Here is a 12022-nt window from a genome sequence, read left to right as displayed (position 1 = left end):
ATAAATAATACATAACATAATAAATAAATAAATAACAAAAATGAAACTAGAATGTTGCTCCATACTAGTGAGAAGATTTATGCAATTTAGCCGATAACAATTTATTTTTTAGACAAAAGTGCAAAAATGATTTATGTGGTATGTAGTTTTTCATGGACAAAATTGCAAGAATGGTCCCTCTCGTATGTCAAAACTAGCTAGTTTGGTCGAAACAAGTTTGGACTCGCAAGGGTGGTCCAAAAGTTTCATTTTTTTTTACGAGTTTGGTCCATTTTGTTTTGATTTTTTTAAAAATGATGATTTTGCCCTTGATATTTTCTTTTTTCAGTTTTTTTATTACAAAAATCTAAAAAAGAAAAGAAAAAGGAAAATACTTTCTCTCTCTTTTTTTTTCTCTCTCTCTCTCTCATGTTATCCATCTTAGACACATCTTATTACCCATCTTTTTCTTCTTCCTCAAGAACATCTTCCGTTACCACCACCGTTCGACCACCGTCATCTACTACCGCAGTCTGCCACCTCTATCTCCACCTAAATCAGTTCAGATGAACACACACATACACACACGAAATCAGATGAACACACACACATGAAATCTAATGAACACACACAAATCAACACAAACATCCATCAATTTTTCAACAGATTCAAGATAACACACTCACACACACATAGAGAGATAGAGAGATTAATCACACATACAAACTCGAACAAAACCAATGATTTGGCGAAGATGACGAAGAATTAGAACGCCACCACGACCACGACCTGGAAAACAAGATTAGAGAGACGAAGGATGGTGTAGAAACCTTTCGTCGGAGTTCAGATCTATCTCGCCGCCATCTTCCTCGACAAACCCTAGCCGCTACCACCTTCATTTCTATCCTTCTCCGTTAATCTTTGACCACCACCAACACCATCTTCTTGTCACCTTCTTAGGCGAATAGATGTAATCTGGGAACGACGACGAGGGGAACAAGTCTAAACCCTAGCTGCTGCCACCTTCAACCCCCTGCTAGATCTCGTCTCAGGTTTAAAAAACCCTAGATTCATCAAGCAGTACACGTTGTTGTGGTGGTTCGATTTGTGTTGGGATCTGGAGATACAAAGAACCAACGTCGATCTGAAACCCTTGTCGTCGATCTACCTCAAGGTCTTCGTTTTTCCGACAAAGAAAGAGAGATGCCTGTTCGATTCGTGTTGGGGTCTAGAGTACAAACTCGTCTTTGTCGCTGCCTCTGCAAATTGTAGCTTCGATCTCTGTGTCACCGTTACCTCCACCTCTAAAGAACTCTGATAGCGGTGAAGGTGCTACTTTAGGGGTGTTTATAGAGCTTTACCGACGACTGCTTCGATAATGGTAGGGCAATCAAGCAAGAGCAAACCTAAGATCTACAGTAGAGATTAATGATTTTGTTGATGGGTTCAAAGGGTTTTGATTTTTTGTTCATTGATGTTCCAGAGAGAGAGAGAGAGAGTATTTTCTTTTCTCTTTTTTTTTTAGATATTTGTAATAAAAAACTGAAAAAAGAAAATACTAAAGACAAAATCGTCATTTTATAAAGAATCAAAACAAAATGAACCAAACTTGCAACAAATTGAAACTTTTAGACCACCCTTACGAATCCAAACTTGCTAGTTTTGACATACAATAAGGATCATTCTTTCAATTTTGTATTTTTCATGAAAAATATCAAAACCATTAAACTTTTGAATTGAATTGATGGTTATTTTGAACATGTGTAATTGTGGTTTTGATCATTTGAAAAATTAAAAAGACTAAAATGTCATTCTAATATATTTTTTCTATTTAATTTAAAATTTTAATAATAATAAATTTGAGACCCGACTTTTTCTCTCTCTCGCAAGAAATTGATTATGTAATGGATTTTCTTGTGATTTGGAGATGTGTGGAGAAGACGAAGTCGAGAAAAAGGAGAGAATGATTAAAAGGACTACTCTAAAACTTCTATTTACCATTTTATTGAAAAAAAATGCATTTTTTTTAAATCGAACCCGATAGTCTTTCGTATTTTGTGAAAGGATAAATAAAATTCGTTTAAATTAAAAGAAAAAAAAAACACTTTATGTCTTTATCCCACCAATCCATCCCTTTTCCTTCTCTCTCCAAAGCTTCAATATCCACATTTCTCTCTCATCATCATAAGATAGATTATAGAACAAATCTTTATATGGGTTTTCTTGAGTTTGCGTTTCCCACATCAATATCATCAAGCACTGTTCTTTGGAGTATTCTTGTCTGGATTCTCTAAAACCCCATTTTTGGTCTTTGACTTGCTTCAAATATATGAACAAACAAGGGTTCTCTCTCTAAGGCTCTCTGGTTTTTTGGGTGTGGAATCTTAGTGTATTTTTTAAGCTCAACAACATCTCTCCAATGGCTTCTTCATTGAACCCCATTACTTTTCCTGGTTATCCTACTTCGTTTAACGAAACCCTAATCAAATCAAATAGACCCCTTACTCCTTCCGTTCACGCCACAGATTTCTTGACCAAAAGATCCCAACTTTTCTCAGATCAGAAGGGTCTAACTTCAAGTTCTTGGCATGCGAAAACCCCTATTCATGTATGTTCAAATTTATGAAGCCTTTTTAAGTTTTCATTAATGGGGTTACGACCCCTTAATACCAAGTTTGATTTCATTTTTTCATGATTACAGGCACATGCATCAATTTGTGTGAGCAAATCCATGAGATGGTGGGAAAAGACGCTTAAACCCAACATGATTGAGATTAATTCAGCCCAAGAATTGGTGGATACACTATCAAATTCAGGGGATAGATTGGTCATTGTGGAGTTTTATTCACCTGGTTGTGGTGGTTGTAAATCTTTACACCCCAAGGTATGAACATCTGAAATCCCTCTTAATTATTTGTTAAATTTTAATTTAATTAACTTTTTTTTTTTGTTTATAATCAGATCTGTCAACTGGCTGAGTCAAACCCTAATACAGTTTTCCTCCAAGTGAACTATGAAGAACTTAAACCCATGTGTCATTCTCTTCATATTCATGTTTTGCCTTTTTTCAGATTCTACAAAGGTTCCCAAGGCAAGCTTTGTAGCTTTAGCTGCACCATTGCAACTGTAAGTCGATTCTGGTTATGTTTTATTGATTATTAAACGAATTAAAGTTTATAGAATTGGTCAAAGAAAGAAATGGGTCGGATAATGTAACACTTTTGACCGGACCTGTTTTTGACCCGATATAATTGTCCATTTCAATCCAAATGGATAATTAATTTCATCTTGTCTATTTTGCGAGATATAAAATAGTATTATAAAAAATGTTTACTTTATAAGAATAATTGGTTGATGGGATGAATCTTGATTTTATGCCTACAGATCAAGAAATTCAAAGATGCGGTGTCAAAGCATAAGAATGATGCGTGTGATCTAAATCTTGGTCCAGCCAAAGGATTAGAGGAATCTGAGCTGTTGACTTTATGTTCAATTGGTCAAATTTCATATCATTTGCCACAAAAGTCAAATGAGGAAGATTTGGTTCTTGAAGAGATGAATCCATCTATTAACAAATTACTTCTTGCATAGGTTTTAGATGGTAGTTCGATTTCTTTGCAAAATGCAAAGGGAGGATTTTTCTAGTGAGACTATTCGCTCGAACCCTTGTAAAAACCGATAAATTTTGGTGCATCGGATTGGGTGAAGAGATGGGAGGTTAAGTTTTTTTGTATATAATCTTTTTAAAACTAAAAGTGGGGTTTGTTGGTTTTTAGTTGAAAGATAAGCCCTACTTGTTTGATGTTTGATCATTATGTCGTTAAAGATTGTAACTTGTGATTTGCTGTTATTCTCTTATTGTTTTATTGGAGATTGGTACTAAATTGTATTCTTTCATGGGATTTTAATGACAAAAATGTTGAATTTTAATGATATTATTGTGGTTTGGTTTTTAAAATAAAAAAAAAATGCTTATTTATTTGAATAATAAGTTTTTGATAATAAACTCTAATTTATCTAAAATTATTTTTGACTTATTTATTTACCACTAAATATATGTCTATATACACATATCATATCATTACTAGTCATTTTACATATATAAACAAAAATTATCTTATACTAAAAAACAACTTATCTTTTGATATTAGTTAAACTAATCCAAACATTTTTAAAAATTTTCGTTTTGACACAAAAAAATAATAATAAATGTTTTTACACAAACATAAATTGGATTAAATAAACAATCATAGTCACGTTAATAGGTCCCTACGCAACAAATATACTAAGATTATCCGGTATGTGAGGCTTGTCTACGCATGAAATCCGATATGGCTGGCCAAGCTATGCGTGAACAACGTCCCAAAGGGGCGTAGGTAGGGCTGTAAACGAACTGAACGTTCGGTGAACAGTTCGTGAACCGTTCGGCGGGAAGTTCGTTTATGTTCGTTTATTTAATAAACGAACGAACATGAACAAGATATCTGGTTCGTTTAGTTAAACGAACGAACACGAACGTTTTCGTTTATTTATGTTTGTTTACGTTCGTTTGTTTATTTTCGTTTGTCTATTCATGATTATTCGATTATATATATATATATATATATATATATATATATATATATATATATATATATATATATATATATATATATATATATATGGGTAAAGTGAATATACCTAACAACCTTATATAAGCTTAGGTACCTAACCTCATCAAACTACGTCATTTTGCATTAAATTTTCATTGCAATCATCCAAGGTTCTTAAACTTCATCCCTAAACTTGATTTACTTCAAAAAAGTTTGGAAATTCATCATTATATATCTCCTACATCCTTCCTTTTGTAGCGGTATGATATGAAGCCCATCAGGTGGTATTCGATAGAAAGAAGTGATGTAAAAGAAAGATATTGGTGAAAGTCCAAAGATTTTTGAAGTAATCAAGTTATGGGGTTGAAGTTTAAGAACCTTAGACAATTACAATGTAAATATGATACAAACCGATGTAGTATTATGAAGTTAGGTACCTAAGCTTATATAAGGTTGTTAGGTATATTCACTTTACCCTATATATATATATATATATATATATATATATATATATATATATATATATATATATATATATATATAATATCAAATATTGATTACGTAGATCTTTGTACATGCAATAAAGTACTCTAGTGAATTAGTGGTAAGTTTAAAAAAAATGATTTTTTTTTTGTAAAAGTGTCTAAGTTTAGGGACCATTGGTTACAAGTGTTTAAAAGTAACATGCTAATTTTGATTAAAAGAATCATGTCAAAATATTCAAAATATTCATTACGCTCTTTTGTCTTCGTCAAATTCGTTAGGGTTTGCTTCCTCACACGCCGTCTCCGCCTCAGACGAGACGATCAGATTTGTTTTCAAGCCGTCTACACCTCAAACGATAGAACTTCGTCACGAGACCATCAGACTTCAGGTCACGCCGCTTTTGGACTTCTTGTGAGCATCTATCATAGACCATCGTCTCGTACTCTGTTTTCGACTTCGACTCAGACATAGGCGGTTTCATCAGCAGGTAAACATCTACCGAAGCTTTTTAAGCTCTATAATTATGTTGGTTATTTTTTAACACTTCCATGATAAGATTTGATTATTATGCATGGTAGATGTCCGATGTTTCTTGTAATCGACCGCCTCTTTTTGATGATAATCAATATTTAGCAAGGTTCTAAATAACGTAAGGCGTGACTTGTCGGCAATGTCAAGCCTCAAACTTTTCCGAGCCTTGACGAGTCATGACGTTTGTAAGGCGTGACTTAAGGCGGCAATCTTTTATATAATTAATATTTTTATATGTATTTTAAACTATTATTCATTTTTATATACATATATGAGTTAAGGCCGCGTTTTAGCAAAGCTTGGCGGCAAGTGCAAGCCTTGGAGCCGTGGCGTGCCATGGCGGAGCCATGGCGAGCTTTTTAGAACCTTGATATTTAGACTCACACTCGCCATTCGAATCGACAGAATTTGAATCAAGTACAAACACTCCAGTGATGGAAGACACTCCTTGTCCTGATGTTATTGTTATTACAGCTGATGATGGAGATATCGATATAGCTGCAACAATGGATGACCTTGCTGGTGGTATAGAACAAGCAAATGCAGCTAAGAATGAAGAACAAATTCCATTTACTAAAAGAAAACGGAAAAAGACTTCAGAAGTTTGGGAACATTTTCGTGATATTAAGTTGGAGGACAGAACAGAAATGTGTGAATGTATCCACTGTAAAGAAAAAATAAAGAAACTAAAAGAAGGAACAACCATACCATTGCTTAGGCATGTTGCGAAAGATTGCCCGATTTTAAAAGGAAAACGAGAAGTACAAGGTCAGTTAAATTTAAAGATGTTTCCAGGAAAGTCGGATGCTTCGTCAATGGTTAGAACTTGGAAATTTGATAATTCTAGGATGAGAGAGGTTATTTCTCATATGCTTATGATCCACGAGTTGCCTTTTAACTTTGTTGAGTATGATTTGTTTAATGTGGTAATGAAAGAAGCTAATCCCGCATTTAACAAGATATCGTGTGCATCAATTAGAGAAGATTGTATTTATAGTTATGGAATTGCAAAAAAAAAAGTGTTCAAAAGTTGTTGAATAATGTCAACCGAGTGAGCATCACTACTGATATGTGGACATTAGGTCAAAATATTCATTACATGGTAGTGACATGTCATTTTGTAGATTCTGATTTTAAGCTTCATAAAAATATCTTGAGTTTTGTTGATGTGCCTCCACCTTATTCCGGAGTATGTATATATGATTCTCTCTTTAAGTGTCTAAAAGAGTGGAATATTGAAACAAAGGTTGCTACGTTAACGGTGGATAATGCTAGAACTAATGATGTAGTGGCTAAGAAGTTGAGGGAAAACTTGAATCTTCAAGAAAAACTTGTTCTTGGGGGAACGTTGTTCCATGTACGATTTTGTGCGCATATACTCAATTTGCTTGTTCAAGATGGTCTAGCAAAAATTGAACCTATTATTCACAATGTTCGTGAAAGTGTGAAACATGTGAATGCGTCCCCTGGTCGATTGCATATCTTTAGTGAGCTAGCTAAACAACTTTCAATGTCAAAGAAGCATTTGATTCAAGATGTTTCTACTCGATGGAATGCTACATATGCTATGTTGTCTAATGCTTTGGAGTTCAAAGAAGTGTTTGTAAATTATGCCGATCGAGAGTCCACATATAAAAATTTGCCAAGTGATGAAGATTGGAAGAAAGTTGAAGATGTTTGCTTTTTCTAGCACTTTTTGAGGAAACTACAAAAATCATTTCAGGTATTATTTATTTTTATATGTTTTGGTTTAATAATCACTTTTAGATTAAAAACTAATTTGATGCCTATATCATACATCTATGTTTATTTTGACTAAAAAACAATCTGATGCATATATGTAAGTTTATTTTTTATAGGTTCTGAATATCCTACATCCAACTTATTTCTTAGCGAGTTGTTTGGAATAAAGAAAGCTTTGGATGCAGTAGCTTTAGATGGAAGTGAATATATGAAATCAATGGCCATTAAAATGAAGACAAAATTGGACAAATATTGGGGTGATTGTAATTTGTTGATCTCAATTGGTGCGGCTTTGGATCCAAGGTATAAAATGAATTTAGTTGAGTTATTTGGTTTTATTTGATGTTTTTTTTTAATTTTATTTGTTACTCTTTTTGTACCAGGTATAAAATGAAATTGATCGACTTCTCTTTCAGGGCCATATATTCTGACAATGAGGCTCCTCGACAAATGCAAATAGTTCAGGATACTTTGTATCTATTATTCGAAGAGTATGTTGATGCCCATAAAGCATCGGTTGTTGCTTCATCAAGTAGTGGAACAAACAGTGGTGTTGCCGCTCTCAAGAGTAGTTTTGCTTCGTTAACCAGACGATTGGGTAGAGGTCTTAAAACTGGGACAACTAAATATGATCAACATATTAGAAGTGTCGATAGTTTTACTGCATCAAAATCAGAACTTGATACTTATTTGGAAGATAGAGTTTACATTGGTGAACCAGGTGCAGATTTTGATGCATTGGCATGGTGGAAAGAGAACAATTTGAAGTTTAGAATTCTTTCCAAAATGGCTGCCGATATCTTGGCAATTTCGGTCACTATTGTGGCGTCTGAGTCTGCTTTTAGTGCTGGTGGGAGGGTTATTGATCCACATCGTTGTTCTTTAGGAAGAAACATGGTAGATATGCTTATTTGTGGAGCTGATTGGTATAGACATTATTATGGGTTAGAGAGAAAGAAAAACAAGGTATATTTCTTATTATTAATTTTTTAATATTGTGGATTTATTGAGCTAATAACTTTTTGGTGTGTAATAGAAAAATGAGGATATTGTAACTATTGAACTACCTTGAGGACGAAGATGATAATTGATGTTCTTGATGGTAAATGTAAATAAATTGTTTATACTTTAACGCTAATTACTTTTTTACTTTTTGATATAACTTTAATAATTTTGATATGTTTTATGTTTTTTTGTTAGTAGAATAGATGTTGAATTGAAAGGATGGGTGTTGGATTGAAGGATTGGCTAGAAGGGAAATGGTTTTTTAGTCTTTTTGAAGTATTATTTGGTTATTTTTGTATGGAATGGCAAACAACCAAGTAAAACTTTATTGTAGTGTTATGTTTTTGGCGAACAACTAAGTAGAATGTTATTATTGTATGGAAATATTGAAGACGTGTTTGTTTTCATTTAAGTTCATGGTTGTTTATCTATGTTCGTTTAAGTTTGTTTGTGTTCGTTCATATATGTTTGTTTAAGTTTGTTTGACTTTGTGTTCGTTTATGTTTGTTTGTGTTCGTTTATGTTCGTTTGTGTTCATTTATGTTCGTTTATCAACTAAACGAACGAACATAAACGAACACAAACACAATAAATTGATTAACGAACGAACACGAACATAAAAAGTTAGTTCGTTTAGTTGTTCATGTTCGTTTGTTGTTCAGTTAAAGTTAAACAAACGAACACGAACAAGCCTCTGTTCGTGTTCATTTGGTTCGTTTACAGCCCTAGGCGTAGGTGTTTTGTGGCATGACTCTCTTCACGGACGAAGACAACCAATGAATGAGCAACTTTGCAAACGGTCAACAATGACATTGCGTTTAATTCCATTTGTAGGTGAAGAAGCAACTTGAATTTCAGGATATGGCACATTTGTAGGTGACCATTTTCAAATGCTAGTGGTTTGGTAATGAACATATAGTAGAGAGGACGTGGCATATAGGCGACATCATTTTTCTAGTAAATTAGTGGTGACCATACACATTAGCCTAATAATACCTTTATGGCCATTGTCTCTCCTTCCGCTAAATGACTATTTTACTAATCTTTTATATTTTAAGTAATTTTAATTTATGGTGATACCGTCTCTCCAACCACTATTTTTCATTGCCAAACCAAGGGTAAAGCTTTTTTTCTTCAAATGTCAGTGAATAGGATTTTTGGTTATTTATTTCCCCCTCTCCAAAAAAATTAATTAATTAAATTAAAAATATGTTTTTCCTTCGTAATTACTTCATTTCGTTCCCATCTCCTTCATAAAGAAAAAATAAATAAATAAAATTAAAAAAAATAAAAGCTTGAGAAGAAGGTTCTACCGATGAGAGCTTAGTGTTTTGAAGAGTGAAATTTTACACAGGAGGTCCACGGTTCAAAAAATAACATATATAGTGTTTTGCTATTAACTTCTCACATGGACATTATGGCGAATTAACATGAGATGTTAAATGTGTTGGATTTTAGTTCAAAAATAATTTCATAAATTTGAAAAATATGCCAACGGAAGACTTTAATTTTTGAAATAACATAAACATTTTATACCCACCAAGGATCTTCTTGCAAGTTATATAAAGATTAAAACACCAACCAGAGAAGAAGTGAAAAAATAACAACCTTTGTAGTTCTTTGGGTCCTCTCGGGAGGCTTGGAAGTTGATGAAGAATGTGGAACCTTTGATTCACCAACAATGATTCAACTTAATGTTGATGCTAGTCCAAAACTCTTTAACCATTAAGCTTTAAGTTCATAACCAATATGAACTTAAAGAGGGCTTGAAGATGCAAGTGTTCTTCAAGTTTTCTAACCAACACTAGAGAGAAAGGGAGAAGGAAGAGAGGATTCGGATTTTGCATCAAGAATTGAATGAGAAAATAATCCAAGTGCAAGCTCTCTTATTTATATGCATAAAGTGAAGTTATTAACCATTAGTCCTTAGTAATTTAAGCAAACATGTCCCCATTGTCATAAATATGTCTCCCATGCATTTAAAGCATGATTAGACAAGTCATACACTTCTTCTTTTTATGCATATCTTGAAAATTGCATAAAGAAAAAGAAAGAAAGTCAACCTTGTATAAACTCTTTTATAAAATATAAACCTTGTCTTTTAGGAAAAAGACAAAAGGATTCAACTAGCCAAAAGTTTGTACATGACTCATAAATCATACCATATGATATATATTAAGTTACTTGCTAATGGAATTTATTATTTCCATAAAATAAATAATTTCCAATTTAATTATAAGAGCCATATTGAATATTTATTAAAATCAATTTCTAATAAATAATCAATTGCATCAAGTTATTTTTAGTGTGACCCATTAGTATCATGTGTTATTTAGTAATATCACTTTAATATGACTCTTGAGCATACTAGGCCTTTCGATCTCCCACTTGCGCAAGACTCATATTAGACTGATATAGACAGTGGTGAACGTCTAGCAACATTTCACTGCCCCTAAGACTATACGACTGTTTGTGCCATTCTATCAATGGCGAATTCCCCAAAAGCTCAAAGCTATAATTGGTGTATAAGGTAAGTTTATCAGTTATCCCTTTGCTACAGACATCATGTTGAACATGAAATTTGGATCGCGATCAATCTCATTAGTTATTCAACTTTTGGTAAGGCACCTTAGATGTTTAACTCTCAACACATAAGAGGAACAAATTCCATCTTGACTAGATAAGCCTCTTCTATAGTTCACACCATACCTGAAGATGGCTTTTTATAACTGCCCGGTTAAGGAAAAGCATTTGGCCATTATCAAAGCATAGTACTCCCTACACATTAGTCCCACTATGTATCTCAGGTGTTAAGGATACAAAAAAGTACCTTTTAATTAAGTATCATTCACGATAGCAATCCATGAGATGATCTTAATGCGGGTCAGTTCAATACTAGTTCTCTGACAAGTACCTATGAAACTTGGTTACAACCACTTGCCTATTTTCATCTAGTGAGAGTCAACCAATCCAATTCATATTAGTCATACTTCATAATTGTTCCCACAATTATAACCGACTATGAACCTTTAGAATAATAACATTATTCATGGATTAAACATGTTAATATAGAACATAACAAGTATTAATGTGATGACTATATCCCAATATATCACAACATTATCTAATAATTGTTGTTATAATGTTACAATATCCAAATACTAAACCCAAATAAAAAATCCATTTCTAGAATAATAAAGTCTTATAGCTGAAGTGTGATCATTCATACTTAGCTCAAAAGAATGACTTTATCAATGGATTTGACAAAAATTAATTTGTATGAATTTTGTGAATACTAACCTATCCATACTTAAATTTACTCTAAGTATAGTTAAATATTTTGGAGAATATGATTGGTGTTCTTTCGTGACATAGAGTCTCTTAGCTAGATTAAGTATACTCTCGAATTCACAAAGATTTCTATGTGGTCCTTGAATGGAAGAAATCAACATAGTTTTTCAATGATCGCATTCATCCAATCATATTTGAATTCAACTTCTAAAGTAGTGTATTCTTATTTTGTAGTAGATTGTGTCATTATGTTTTGCTTGGGCCTCATTCCAACAAAACTTACCTTTCATTCCATAATGAAGTAAAATCCAATTATAATTCATAATTATTTATATCTATTTAGAAATTAACATCTTGTGTAGATATCTTCTAGTAGATGTCTAGTAAGAAAAAGC

At 32.9% G+C, this 12022-nt stretch overlaps 2 protein-coding genes across 2 annotated transcripts; both read left to right on the top strand.

Annotated features, from left to right (window-relative positions):
- Positions 1 to 2102: 2102 nt before the first annotated feature.
- LOC145052405 (thioredoxin-like 1-2, chloroplastic) lies at positions 2103 to 3912 on the top strand. The gene is made up of 4 exons (XM_079000230.1): positions 2103 to 2587; positions 2681 to 2863; positions 2941 to 3105; positions 3364 to 3912. Exons 1-4 carry the CDS (start codon positions 2399 to 2401, stop codon positions 3568 to 3570), a joined length of 744 nt encoding a protein of 247 aa, XP_078856356.1. The 5' UTR covers positions 2103 to 2398; the 3' UTR covers positions 3571 to 3912.
- Positions 3913 to 6022: 2110 nt separating this feature from the next.
- On the top strand, positions 6023 to 9187 carry LOC145049488 (zinc finger BED domain-containing protein RICESLEEPER 2-like). Its single transcript, XM_078997886.1, has 6 exons — positions 6023 to 6575; positions 6713 to 7234; positions 7448 to 7634; positions 7715 to 8297; positions 8368 to 8382; positions 8999 to 9187. Exons 1-6 carry the CDS (start codon positions 6023 to 6025, stop codon positions 9185 to 9187), a joined length of 2049 nt encoding a protein of 682 aa, XP_078854012.1.
- The last annotated feature ends 2835 nt before the right edge of the window (positions 9188 to 12022 follow it).

The sequence above is a fragment of the Lactuca serriola genome, chromosome 5, assembly GCF_051521515.1.
Source record: "Lactuca serriola cultivar US96UC23 chromosome 5, Lser_US96UC23_V15, whole genome shotgun sequence".
Taxonomy (NCBI): Eukaryota; Viridiplantae; Streptophyta; class Magnoliopsida; order Asterales; family Asteraceae; genus Lactuca; species Lactuca serriola.
This window is presented reverse-complemented; position numbering and strand designations above follow the sequence as displayed.